Raw genomic sequence first — 13564 nt, 5'->3', positions numbered from 1 at the left:
AAAACTGAAATTGTGTTGGTGATATACGAAAGAAACCAAAGAAGCAACCTGTACGTGATACTTCGTTGCCATCAGAACAACGATGGTTGAACTCATGATGGAAAGAATAATGAGATGGTGCCTATCGTGGTACTGTTACTTAGTTATCAGCGAATTTGACAATGAGTTACGTCGTTTTTGCAACAGTATGGCCAGATTACCATTTTCGTAAGTGGATTTAGGATTTTTTTTTGTTATTTATTCTCGGAGTCTTAGTTCTTTCTTCATGGCATTTTTCTAGCCTGTTCTAATTAAAATGTAATATTTATAATTTTGTAAAATATAACTTTTTTAAAAAGTAGTTCAATAACTCACTCAATTTTATTTAGCTTTACTTTTTTTTAACATCTGGTCGCATTGCCCGCGATTGCAGTTGTTGTTGATGTCAGTGGTGCCTAGCTTTGGATATAAAAATGCACTAAAATGCCCCCTTAAAAAAAATAAAACACCAAATTTTTATTTTTTTAAATAAATGTGTTATAGTTATGTACAATTTAATTTATGAGTTTTTTTTTGTTAAGAAAACGACTTTTTTGCTATATTTGAGGTTATGTAACAAGATAAAGTACTCTTTTTGTAAAAATGTCGTTATTTTATTTTCTGGTATTTTGTTGCTTATTTTAACTATGAATACACCTCTTGATGCCCTATGTCCCACTAAGAATGTAATCCCGGAAAAAACGATTACACCTCTATGGTTTTAATTCGCATTCAGTAAATTTAAACGCTTTTTAAAATGTGTAAAAAGGTTTTCAATATTAAGAAGAGTTGAGAGAGGAGCATTTCAAATTCTTGCATAACCTTAAAAGGAGCAAAAAATCAAATTTACACTTTAAAAATATTAAATTTTATAGGAACCAACAAATTTTCATTAACACTAAAATCTTCTCTTCTCTTTTTTAACATACTTCTATTTAATAAAGTTTTTTTTTTAACTTATAGTTTCGGTAGCTTTAAATTTAAAATAAGAAACAAACACCAACTTAAAAATTTTCGTATTTTGATATTTAAAAAAACAATAAGTTTATTGCGAAGAGCAAATGGTTGGCAACACGGCACAACTTGGCAAAAGTGACGTCACGCAGTCTCTGATGGGCGCAATCTTGTTTTTATCATTCTTGGAATTCTGCTGCCAAATTTCCGATGGCGTGGCAGTTAAAAAAATAAATAATTGGCGCGTACACTTCTGTTAGGTGTTTGGCCGAGCTCCTCCTCCTATTTGTGGTGTGCGTCTTGATGTTGTTCCACAAATGGAGGGACCTACAGTTTCAAGCCGATTTCGAACGACAGATATTTTTATGAGGAGCTTTTTCATGGCAGAAATACACTCGGAGGTTTGCCATTGCCTGTCGAGGGGCGAAAGCTATTAGAAAAATGTTTTTATTAATTTTGCTTTCACCGAGATTCGAACCAACGACCTCTCTGTGAATTCAGAATGGTAATCATGCATCAACCCATTCGGCTACGGCAGTTACTCTCACAATTTTGCTTCGAATGGCCAAACCTTGTAAACTATCATCCTTGGGTATTAGGGGTATTGCTTTTTCAAGCAAAAAAGAACAAAAAACGCGCTCTTTTGAGCACGTAAACAAAATCTTATCTTCATCTATCAGTGACATACCTTGGCCCTTATTGTTGCGCCTTGTTAAAGTAGTCCATATCCCCCCTCACCTATTCGGTGTATTACTAAAGTTAAAGCATTTTTAATTGTATGGGTATAAGAATCAACGCGCACCTGTTCAGTCATTGAAAACAACTCAAGCGACATGATTCCATTGAAAGTTCATTCAAATTTTGAGTTCATTTGAAATTATTTTGATATCCATATGTAAGTAAAAGAAACATATTTGACGTGTAACAAATGTCGTTAAATACATCCTTTGGCTATTTTCGGCTGTTACATTTTCTTTGCTGATTCGTTGATTGTGTGTGTATGTGTTTTTTATTGCAAAAAGTATGTGCTCTTTCACTGGAGTAGAAGGAATTGCTGCAAGTTTTTGTTGCACATTACGAATTGATTTCTTCCGTTCCAGTTCAAAAGAAAATACCTCAGTACAGCAAACCGGATCTGATTGCTGTGATTTGTAGTTAAAACCAATCGAAATTCTGGAGGATTAAAAATAAAAAATCTATAGTACTGCCTAATAGAAGAGTTTATTATAAGTAATATTATTTTCTTAAATTTGAAACGTTGAGTAACAGTTATTAGCTAACAACAAAACGCTCTATTTATAATCAAAAAATCCCGATCGATGCTTGCACCAAACTGTCCTGTCCTGAGTAAATTACTAGCGATAGACTGTGCTCTTCAAGTATTTTGTTGTAATTAATTTAATACACATTCACATATACACTCGTCATATGCGCTCGTATTTGTACATTCACTCAGACATTTTCGTTACGCAAATCAAGACATAAACAAAAACCAAAAAAAAAAAAAATTTAACAAAAAACTACCAAAATAAATTCGTAAAGCAATAAAGCGCAAAAAATTTGTGTTATTCTTCAAACAAGCTGCTGAAGGAATTTACACGCCCCCACATACAACAACAAGTTCAAGGACACCTGAAATGGATGCGAATCAAGAAGAGGCGCAACGTTACATAAATGTCGCCTTACGTGAAATCAACACTGGAAATTACGATAATGCCATTAAACTACTAAAAAAGGCTAAAGAGCTAAGCCCAGACTCACAAGCATATGAATTGCAAGAGCTGCTAACCAAGTTGATTGCCAACGCTTCAGCGCAGCAAACAAACAAAAAACAAACCTCAGCAGGTGCCAGCACATCGGCTGGTAATGGTAGCGGAGGTAGTAATAATGAATCACCAACACGCCTACGTCAGCGACGGCCAAATACTCAAAACAATAGCACTACACATACCGGTGTCAGTCGTGATTACACCAAAGAGCAAATGGATTTAGTAAAGCGTATTAATAAATGTAAGAGCTTCTATCAGGTTTTGCAAGTGACGCGTGACGCCACAGATTCGGAGATCAAGCGTGCCTACAAGCGGTTGGCATTGCAATTGCATCCCGACAAGAATCAAGCACCAGGTGCAGCTGAAGCTTTTAAGACGTTGGGCAATGCGGTGGCAGTGCTCACCGATGAACGTCGACGCAAGGATTACGATGCATCGGGCGCGAATACGCTGACAGCACATGGCAGTAGCTCAAATTTGAATGCCAATCATCAACACCAACCATTTACGGGCAACTACTATCACAGCAATGGTGGCGGTGGTTTTGAAGCGAATTTTGGCGAGGATATCACCGCAGAGGAGTTATTCAATATATTCTTTGGCAATTATCCGCCACATGCACGCGGCCCACAGAGGCGCCCCTATCAAGCGGCCAATCAACGGCAACCACAGGAACGTAACCAGCAACCAAGTTTGGCTTTTGGTTTGATTTTGGTGTTGATTTTGATTTCTATGTTCTCGTCGTTCTTTACATCAGATCCAGTATACAGTTTGGCGCAGTCGAGGTGAGTTTTGTGTTTAGCGTTTTATTTCGTTTCTTATTGATTTGATCGATTTTGTTGCTTTTGTTTTTGTTAATTTTGTCTTTGTGCGATGCTTTCCTTGGTCACATTTTTATTAGTTTAATTTAATTGTTGTTTGCTTGTACATTGACTGCCTTCCCAAGGTTAAATGGAACAAAAATTAGAATTAAATGCGCAAACAGGGTCTAACTGATAAAAAATTGGGTATTTAAAGAAAAAGCAGCTAGGAAAGTAGTAAAAAAAAATCAAAAAGAACTTCCTCATCCTGTTTGTTTTACATTGTTAGGAGAAATAAATGAAACAGATAACCTCGCAGATATTTCTCGCAATTGCGAGCAAGAATGGATTTAACGGTGCTATGTTAAACAGCGGAACTGATTAACTATTCCAAGGAGAAAGTTTACGATGCTCATTTACAGCATAAAAATCAAGGCAGAAAACGAAAAATAGCCATTAGAAATTCAATTCATGAATACGTTAATTCGAAAGTATGCCTTTTCTATCCTCAAATCAACAGCTAAATACGGAAATAGACTTCTGCTTACAAAATTGAGTCACTTTATCTTTTTACAATTTTCGTCAAATTTTCTAAATTTTTTTCGTAATTTTTTTTTATAAAAATATAGTGTGTAACAAAAATCTCAATAAATCAAAGTTCCAGGCATTCTACGAAGTTCACAATAATTTAACAAATTTCAAAAAACTATCAACTTTTTATTCAGAATATTTAGAAAATTTCTGGGTATGCAGTTTTATAGCCCTTTCAATTTTAGTATTACTTTATTAAAAATTATATATAAAATAAATTTATTTAAAGTTATATATAAAATAAGTTTATATTTAATGCAAAATGTGAGCTTGAAGTCGCTCAAAAAACACGTTGATTTTTGGCAATTTTTTTCTGCTGACGGTATTTGGTATTTTTCTGCATATAAAATGAGTGTTGAACTTTCGAAAACTGCATAACCGAATTCTTTCTAAAAATTCTGATTATAAAGTGTAAGGTGTAGATGAGCATTTGACGAATTATTTTTTTCTTAGAGAGTAATTGTATGAATTCCGTACTCTGAAAGTAGCGAATAAACGTTTGGAAATGTGATGCATTCAAAACATTATAAATTGTAAATTATATTATTCGTTGTCCTCTAATGCTGTTATACTACATCTTGGATAGTTTTAGTTCGTTCCCTGTGACTTGTATATTCTGCTAACTTTTGTCTTTTTTAAAGTAGTTTTGAAGCCCTCAACTTCAATAAAGTGGAGAGGTGTCTAATACAAGACTGTGACAGGATCTAATTTCCGACTTTCAGATTACTAGCCGATGTGTCACGCATAGGTATATCTCAACGCCACATTTCGACCAGTTTCCACTAGTTCTGTTTATTTTTAATGCTCATTATTGTTTTTTTTTTATTAAAAGTATTGCTCATTGTCTAACGAAAACCATACAGGGGTATGTAATATAAGTGAATTACAGAATCTCCCCGATAAATCTAAATTTCAAACTAAACAAAAATTTTGGAAAATGGACAAATCTCCATTAAAATTTCAAACCTTTTAATCAGAATTAAGATGGTTACCCAGTTTTATAACTCATTCAATTTTAATATAATGATGTGCAAGTTTGAAATTGCTAGAAAATCCCGTGACTTTTTTATAATTTTCTTCCTCGACATGTTGCGCATTTTCTACATAAATCCATCTACGAGAATCCATCGTCGGGAAAACAAATTATCAAAACTTAACGAGGATTTTGAGCTTCTTCAATCTTGCGTCTTATTGTACTAAAATTTAATAGGTTATAAGACTGCGTACCCATTTTGTTTTTGTAAATTCTGTCAAAAAATTGATGCCCTTTTTGGGAGTTCGTCCTCCTCCTATTTGTGGTGTGCGTCTTGATGTTGTTCCACAAGTGCATTTCGATTAATATGGTTTTTATTATGGAATGAACTATACTCTTGTATCATAACAAAATTATTTAAATTAAATCGTAAAATTTTTTAGTGGCTATATATTTTCGCGGGGTGTATGCATATTATTTTGCTTTTACAGGTGTATAAGCTTAAATCCGCTGTTTTTTAGTAAAAAAAAACCATTTTTTTTTATAGAAAGCAAAAAAATAATTTATTCAAAGTATTTGCCCTCGCTAGCTATACATTTTTCCCATCTCTCGGGCAATTTGTGTATACCACGCCAAAAGAATTCTTCATCTTTCGAGGCGAACCACTCGTCAAGCCATTTCCGGACGTCTTCGTACGAATCGAAGTGCTGTTCGGCGAGCGCGTGACCCATCGATGAAAACAGATGATAGTCCGAAGGGGCCAGGTCTGGTGAATAAGCGGGATGAGGTAGCACCTCCCAATTGATTGTCTCCAAGTAGTTTTGGACCATTCTTGACGTGTGCGATGGGGCGTTGTCGTGGAGGAAAATCAGCTTCTCATGTCTTTGTTCATAACGAGGCCTTTTTCACGCAAAGTACGGCGCAATTTGATGAGTTGTTGGTGGTAGCGATGAGAATTAACAGTTTCACCAGGTTTGAACAGCTCATAGTAAACGACACCCTGCTGATCCCACCAAACGCACAGCATCGTCTTGCGTCCAAAGCGATTAGGTCTTGATGAAGAAGTTGATGGTTGGCCGGGATCGACCCATGATTTTTTTCGTTTAGGATTCTCAAAGTATATCCACTTTTCATCGCTAGTCACCACAAGATGCAGGAACGACTTTCTTTTATGCCTAGCCAGCAAGATTTCGCACGTGTTTTGGCGTCGCTCCATCTGTCTATCGTTCAATTCATGGGGTACACATTTTCCGACTTTTTGGACCTTTCCCACCTTTTCCCATTCATGGTCCTCAACTTTTCTGGGCCGATTTTCACGCTTCTTGTCACTCAAGTCAAAATGGCCGTCTTTGAACCGACGAAACCAGTCTCTGCAAGTTGTTTCCGATAATGCACTGTCACCATAGGCCTCCACAAGCATTCGATGCGATTCGGCAGCCGATTTCTTCAAATTAAAGCAAAAAAGTAGAGCTTCCCGCATATGCTCTTTTTTTGGCACAAAATTAGACATGATTACGCAAGGAAAAAAGTGTGTTGCTGTATGAAATCACTGATGATGTGCAGTGATTGATGTAAACAGGTGTCGAACCCATGCAAAAAAAAATATGGCATTTCTATGGTAACTTGATATGCTCACTAACGCCATCTACGAGCAATCAGCGGATTTAAGCTTATACACCGGTAAAGCATTACGAAAACTGTCGACTATTTTTTTATCCCACCCTGTAAATGCTGTTGCATTCACGCTCTTATTGACCAAACAATTCGTTGTGAAAGTGCGTGTGTACTTGCACATTGTCTTCAAATTGATTTGTGAATTCCGCACATTGCGCACCTGGGGACAGCTGAGGTACGAGTAGATGCATACAAAATTTAAAATTAATGCCTCTGCCAAACCGCTGGCCAGCTGTCACCTGTCGTTGGCGTACGAATGTTTTGGCTTTCCCGCGTTCTTCAATATTCTCTTTTGTGTTCTATTTAGCCTGGGAGGGAACGTTCGGTGGTGGGTATGTACATATGTATGTATAAATACTTATGCATGTACCTTCTTACCAAGGGCATTCTTTTTTTTCTTATTTTTATTTTTTTCTCTTATTGGGTTTTATATGTACACATATCTGAAGTATTAAGTAAAATTCAACTAACAAAAATATTCTTCGTCGCTAACATACAAACAACCACCTTTGTTACCACCATTTCAACGAATGCATATACTGGTGTCACATACATACAACCAAACAAATGTACGTTCTATTAGCAAATATCCCATACTGCGGGAGACGCAACACCTTTCCGTGCCATATTACGTGAAGTCAAGCTTCGAAACCGATTATCAGGGCTCACTGGGACGTTTAGAAAACTCCGTAGAGGAAGATTTCATCTATACGATGAAACAGAACTGTTATCGCGAGCGCAGCTACCGTAAGTAATCATAAATATTTATGACCCACCCAGACGAATAAATATAAGTAACAATAAAATACAAACTTTCCTTCTACTTCTTGGTTGTGTGCTGCATATGCTACCCTCACATAATAACCAACCTTCTTGCCGGCATTTATACGACCGATTTTAATTTCATTTCACTTCCGCAATCACTGGACTTTCGACACTGCTCTTGCGGTGGCTGGGATGCTTGTATGTGTACTGTACGGCGGGACGTATGTAGGTGAAGGCATGATGGCACGTGCACGCAGTTTTGGCAGCAGCATGAAGTTCGCACAAGCTCAGGCGTTGAAAATGCCTTCGTGTGAAAAGCTATCGAAAATTGGCATAACACGTTACTCACTCTACTAAAAGGGTACTCACGTCTGCACCAGGGCAAATATTGAATTGAAACGAGCACATTGGATTTGTGTAGATGATTACTCGAATTATAATTATTGGAGTTGAAGAAGTGAATCGCTTTTGATTTTGAAGGAGAAACAACGATTAATAGAAACATACATAAACATATACAATCACGCGTATGTAAATATGTACAAACATATGCTGCGTACTCATTAAAATTGTTGTGAATCGTATTAACTTACAGTATTGGCATATGTCGTGTAATGCATACCGATATATATATATTTAATTATACACAAAATAAATAAATAAATGAACATAATTATCTCGGCTTTAAGAGCTTCATTCAACGATTATGCGACAATTTGATCTGAATTCATAATAAATAAGCCTCTGAATATGCAGTCAACTGCTCTGCAGGATTTATGATACATTCATACAGTATATAGCAACAGACATAGAATAAAATCATTTTGATCCTGATGGATTTGGTTACACTCAACCAAAATTAAAAAAACAACAACTAAATTGTATACACAGTAAAAATATACGTACAATAAAAATTCAATCAATTAGCATTCATAACTTTATACATAGATGCACTGAAAATGTAAAATGTCGATGCAATTAACGAATAAATAAAGTATTTTCACTCCTCTCCAATTGGTTAAAAAAATTTGCTTTTGTCGAATTAACAATTGTAGCAAAGAACTCACGCGGGATGCCCCTCTTCTGCAATAGCGCGTCGAATGTTGGTCTCCAAGCGTTGAATTGTTTCTGGTTTAATGGCGTAGGCATACAACTTTACATAACCCCAGTGAAAATAATATACTTCTTCGTCTTCTTAATTGACGCGATAACCGCTTATGCGATTTTGGCGGAGTTAAACAAAACGCACCAGTCGTTTCTTCCTCGTATTAACCTTCGCCAGTTGGACACACCAAGTGAAGCCAAGTTCTTCCCCACCTGATCTTTCCAACGCAGAGGAGGCCTTCCTCTTCCTCTACTACCACCAGCTGGTACCGCATCGAATACTTTCAGAGCCGGGGCGTTTGTATCCATTCGTACGACATGACCCAGCCAACGTAACCGCTGGATATTTATTCGCTGCGCTATTTCTATCTCGTCGAAAATAATATTAGTTTGCGGGGGGGAAATACATTATTATTTAAAACTCAAAACTTGATTTAAGATGTTTCGGATTGTTCGATTTGGGTCAAATATGCACCGTACAATTGTTGTAAAATTTGTTGACATTTTAAAGGTAGCTTCATAATGCCTCTCTCATAGAAGTCTTGGTCCTTATTGCCGAAAAACTCTAGTAATCGATTTTCACAATCTTCACTTAATACCAAATTTCTTATCAGTCAGAAAGTTTTGCAATAAGAGAAAAATGTGGTGATAGCTTAGTGCCAGGTCCGGACTTCCCAACCACGCTCCTAGATTTTTTGACAAGTCACTAAAGACGTGTGTGATCTTGATGGAACATAACACCTCTTCTGTTGCCCAATTCTAATCGTTTCTGGTCAATCGCTAGCTTCAGTCCAGTTGTTGACAGTATAGATCTGAACTTAGGGCTTGGCCTTTGGCCATACGGAAGCAACTCATAATAAATGATTCCTTTCAAGTCCCACCAATTACACAGTAGAACCTTTCTAGCCGTTAGTTCTGCTTTGGTCACTGTTTCAGCTGTTTCATCATGCTTTGACCATGATCGTTTTCGCACAATATTGTCATATGTGACCCATTTCTCATCTCCAGTCACCATCCGTTTAAGAAATGGGGTTTATTCCGTTTTGCCAAGGCTTCGCAGATGGAAATTCGATCCATCATGTTTTTTGGTGTTAATTGGTGTGGCACCCAAACATAGAGCTTCTTTTTGAATCCAGCTTTGCGCAGATGGTTTAAAACTGTTATATGGTCGATATTTAGCTCCTGGGCGATGCTACGACTACTAACATGCCGGTCAACTACGATTATTTCTGTGGTTTTATCGGGCCTGCCTGTGTGAGGTGCATTTTTAACATTAAAAATGCCTGAACGGTATCGACGCAACCAAAATTACTGTTATTAATTATTTTTAATTCGCTGTTACAGTATCGCCACCAGAAACACGATTCATAATTTCAGCTGCCTAGCTTGCATTTTCGTCTTTATCAAAGAAAAACTGTAAAATGTACCGTATTTTCTCTTTGCTGACTTGCATTGTTAACACCATGTAGCTCATAACTGAATGGAACAAACAAAAAACAGCAAAATATTTTTTTTAGTGTGAATTGTCAACTCTCACATACGAGGGGGTCAGCGTCTCCACCGGCTCATAAAGCGCACCAACGGCGACTTTCTGGATATAATAGTCATAAATCCGTCTATAATCGTGATTGCTAAATATTGCTTGAGATTCAATCAACTCTTAAATAATGTTTTGCACGGGAAATTTCAGCCTTCATGAACATATACAAATACCCCTTCAAGTATACGTACACTTTACAAATATTTTTAAATTGATAAAAAACACTATATAAATTTATAGTTGAAAACATATTTTATTTATTTATTCTTTCATTACATTCTTAAGTTACAAAAGCAAAAGAAAATAACAAGAAAGATATTTCCTGAAGGTTTTTTTAATAAGGACAATTTTTTATTCAAATGAAGTCCCAAATAATTTGAATAAATATGATACCGAGCTGAAATTTATTCCAAGTGTAATTCACATGTTAAGGATGTATGCGTGTTCGTAAATAAATCACAATTACCGAACCTTTCGCTTCAATAGGTTATTTTGTTTTTTCGACCGAAAATAGCGCGGTAATAAACTCCATTTACCGTATTATGGCAATAATTATTATCAACGTCTGAAATAAACGATTCACTCAAAACTCTGTGTGGTCAATTGTGATGCAATGGAGTATCTTGAAGTTCTTGCGAGTTCGCTGCTATCTAATAACGCATACGACGCTCGTTATTTATATTTCTGGCCTTGGGCACTTATAGTGTTGTCACGTGCATTCTGGCGTGTAGATTAGACATTTTGACATACCTAATTATTTTACCAACGCATTAGAACGTTTTTATGTGGGAGGCTTATTAGTGTTGTTTGCAGTGGCTTTAAAAACTCCCCACGGCAAAATTTAATTAAATCGTGAACATTTACATGCGTTTATATTTCACAATTTTCAATGTCTATTAGAAAAAAACGAATGCATCGAAGAACGAAAATCATTATATGGCGAGTAAGCACCATCCTTTAGCACCGCAAAAAACTTGTACAACGAATTTTTACGTGCCCGCTTTTCGCTCACCAACGAATTCTTGAAAGGTCGTCCGAAATCATTTGTTGGGCCCGAAAATATCGATGCTGTGCACGAAATGATTAAGCAAGATTGTCATGTTACAGGATGCACTTCGATGAAATTTTGCACGAGCACCTAGTCTTCGAGTTAGATCCCATACAATTAAAAAAAACTCTCTTCTAACCCGACTGGACAAAGTGCTTCGAAAATTGGTTCAAACGAATGCGAAGATGTAGATATTGATCATCATGGAGAATATTTTGAAAAACTAAAAACCCGTTTTCAACTACCAAATGTTGATTTTTACTGTTGGGCAATAAATATCAATAGCAGGCGTCGTATTATGGCTATTGGCAAGCCATTGAGCTAAAAATTTGCTTTATCGTTAAAGATGATTTTTCGAAATTCAGGATTTTCTTTAAGATATCTTGCAAGAGTCTAATCATAAAACTTTCTTCAAAGAGATCATAAATTATTCATAAAGAGGCTTCGCTTCTTGATTTGATTTAAACTTTTATAATTTGGATTGAGAGAATCCCAATTCTTGATTTGTCTTATTCTAAACTGAAGTCGGGATAGTTACGGTACTTCCATCAATTCGTTGCCGAACTGCCACTGAAACATTCAATCGCGAATATGTTGACTCGAATTTATTCACTAAAGCAGGCACAGACGTTCTTGCAGTCAAAATCTCATGCCTAAACATATTTTTGATAAAAATTTATGGGTGCCTTTGTGTATATGTACGTAACTGCGAAATATGTAAGTCCCTATTGAAAACCTTTTATTTTGCACTGAGTTCACCACGTCGAAACCTCTTATTTATTTTATCGCGTTTATTATTTTTTTCATATTGGTCCTCTTATAAAGAGACCTACAAAATTTGTGGACATTCAAAAATAGCCTGCGAGTTAAGTCAACAATAGCGGCGACTGGACGCAAAAATCTAAATTTTTTTCGTATTGCAGTCAAAAGTAGCCATAGGCAACGAGACGAAGGGATATCAAAACTGTTGCGAAATGAACAAATAGGCGCTCCGAAAATGAAAGATTTACAAATCGAAAAAGCCTAGAAAAGTTAAAAAAAAAACAAAAACAATTATGTCACTGACGCCATTATTGAATGTTAAAAAGTGCTCATCGAGGCGGAAAAACGGTAGCGGCTTTACTTTTTCGCCTTAGTTTAGTTGAGGAAAGAGAAGGCCGAAAAGGACAAATACAATTGTATAATAAAAAAAGGTAAATTGCTCTTTGTCTCCTCCAAACGTTATACAATTTCACGCCATCGCGCCTGGCACCACAACCAGCTACACTTGCTAATGATTTTTTCTGCTCCTTTGCGTATATTTATTCCCAACACGGCGACTATTGGCGTATACGAGTATTAAGGAGTTCTAATGACGGTTTGACAGCATAGAACCAAGGACAAATATAAAAATTGAAATGGAAAAGAAAATTAAACACCCAACCCAACACTTCTATTCCCAACGCATCTATACCATGACAAAGTGACTAGATAACCCCTTCAGTTGGCCTAATAGGGTTGACTGATGACAACCAGGATGAAATGAAGACAACATTTGTGCTCTTAATACTGGTGGATGTGGGTGTGTGTGTGTGTGTGTGTCTATTTACTTGCCCTACACCTGTGTTTACAATAATAACTGCACGACATACATATTGTATTACAAAGTATTGACAATTTTGTTTTTACTTTTTTTATATAAAAATATAGTTTATACTACAAGGAAAACAAAATACCTCAAGGTTTCAAACTTTTTACAAAATTATAAGAAATTTTAAAACAAAAACAGTGTAAGTTAAAGTCTCAAAATTTGTACAAAATTTTAAGAAATTCATCAGAATTCAACATTTTTTGATCAGAATTTTCAGAAAAATTCCAAGTATGCATTATCAAGTCGGGAATTCGGAATAATAAAGTGTAAGTTTGAGGTGGTTTGAAAGTCGCGTTGGTTTTTGAAACATTTTTTTCTGGTGGTTTTATGCATTTTCTCCAAATAAAACAAATGTCGAGCATTTATAATAGAACAGAATGGATATTCAATGGGTTACAAAACTGCATACCCAGAATTTTTCTAAAAGTTCTCACCAACAAGTTTGAAATTTTGACCAAAATTTGCTTAAATTTTTTAAAGTTTGTATCAAGTTTGAAACGTTAACTTGCATTGCTTTTGTTGTAGTATTAACTATGGATTAATAAAAGAATGCAGAGAAAATTAAATGAGAAATAAGTAAATAGCCAAATCTTTGCAATACGTCGCGCTGCTATTTTTGTGAACACAGGTGTACGTGTGTGTATATTATAAGCAGGACTCTGCATTAAACGCATTTGAAAATTCAAGTTATATGGCAA

At 35.9% G+C, this 13564-nt stretch overlaps 2 protein-coding genes across 5 annotated transcripts in view; both read left to right on the top strand.

Annotated features, from left to right (window-relative positions):
• The window catches only part of LOC129246367 (GTPase-GDP dissociation stimulator vimar), a 49784-nt gene that overhangs the window by 15695 nt on the left and 20525 nt on the right, over positions 1-13564 (top strand). The gene's annotated exons all lie outside the window — the stretch shown is intronic.
• On the top strand, positions 1790-8217 carry LOC129246368 (dnaJ homolog subfamily B member 12). 4 transcript variants are annotated; one of them, XM_054885127.1, is made up of 4 exons: positions 1790-1867; positions 2554-3526; positions 7363-7526; positions 7774-8217. In XM_054885127.1, exons 2-4 carry the CDS (start codon positions 2610-2612, stop codon positions 7899-7901), a joined length of 1209 nt encoding a protein of 402 aa, XP_054741102.1. In that variant the 5' UTR covers positions 1790-1867; positions 2554-2609; the 3' UTR covers positions 7902-8217. The 4 variants fall into 4 exon arrangements, with proteins under 4 accessions (XP_054741102.1, XP_054741100.1, XP_054741101.1 ...); XM_054885125.1 differs by lacking the exon at positions 1790-1867 and adding an exon at positions 1877-1993 and having other exon boundaries at positions 2073-3526; XM_054885126.1 differs by lacking the exon at positions 1790-1867 and adding an exon at positions 1877-2202.

The sequence above is a fragment of the Anastrepha obliqua genome, chromosome 4, assembly GCF_027943255.1.
Source record: "Anastrepha obliqua isolate idAnaObli1 chromosome 4, idAnaObli1_1.0, whole genome shotgun sequence".
NCBI classification, from domain to species: domain Eukaryota; kingdom Metazoa; phylum Arthropoda; class Insecta; order Diptera; family Tephritidae; genus Anastrepha; species Anastrepha obliqua.
Note: the sequence above shows the minus strand (reverse complement) of the source record. Positions and strands in the feature narration are given on the sequence as shown.

Coding starts and splice junctions, on each gene's coding strand:
- LOC129246368 (XM_054885127.1), top strand. CDS start 2,610: ATGGATGCGAATCAAGAAGAGGCGCAACGTTACATAAATGTCGCCTTA. Junction 3,527..7,362: donor TACAGTTTGGCGCAGTCGAG/GTGAGTTTTGTG, acceptor ACGTTCTATTAG/CAAATATCCCATACTGCGGG. Junction 7,527..7,773: donor TTATCGCGAGCGCAGCTACC/GTAAGTAATCAT, acceptor GGACGTATGTAG/GTGAAGGCATGATGGCACGT.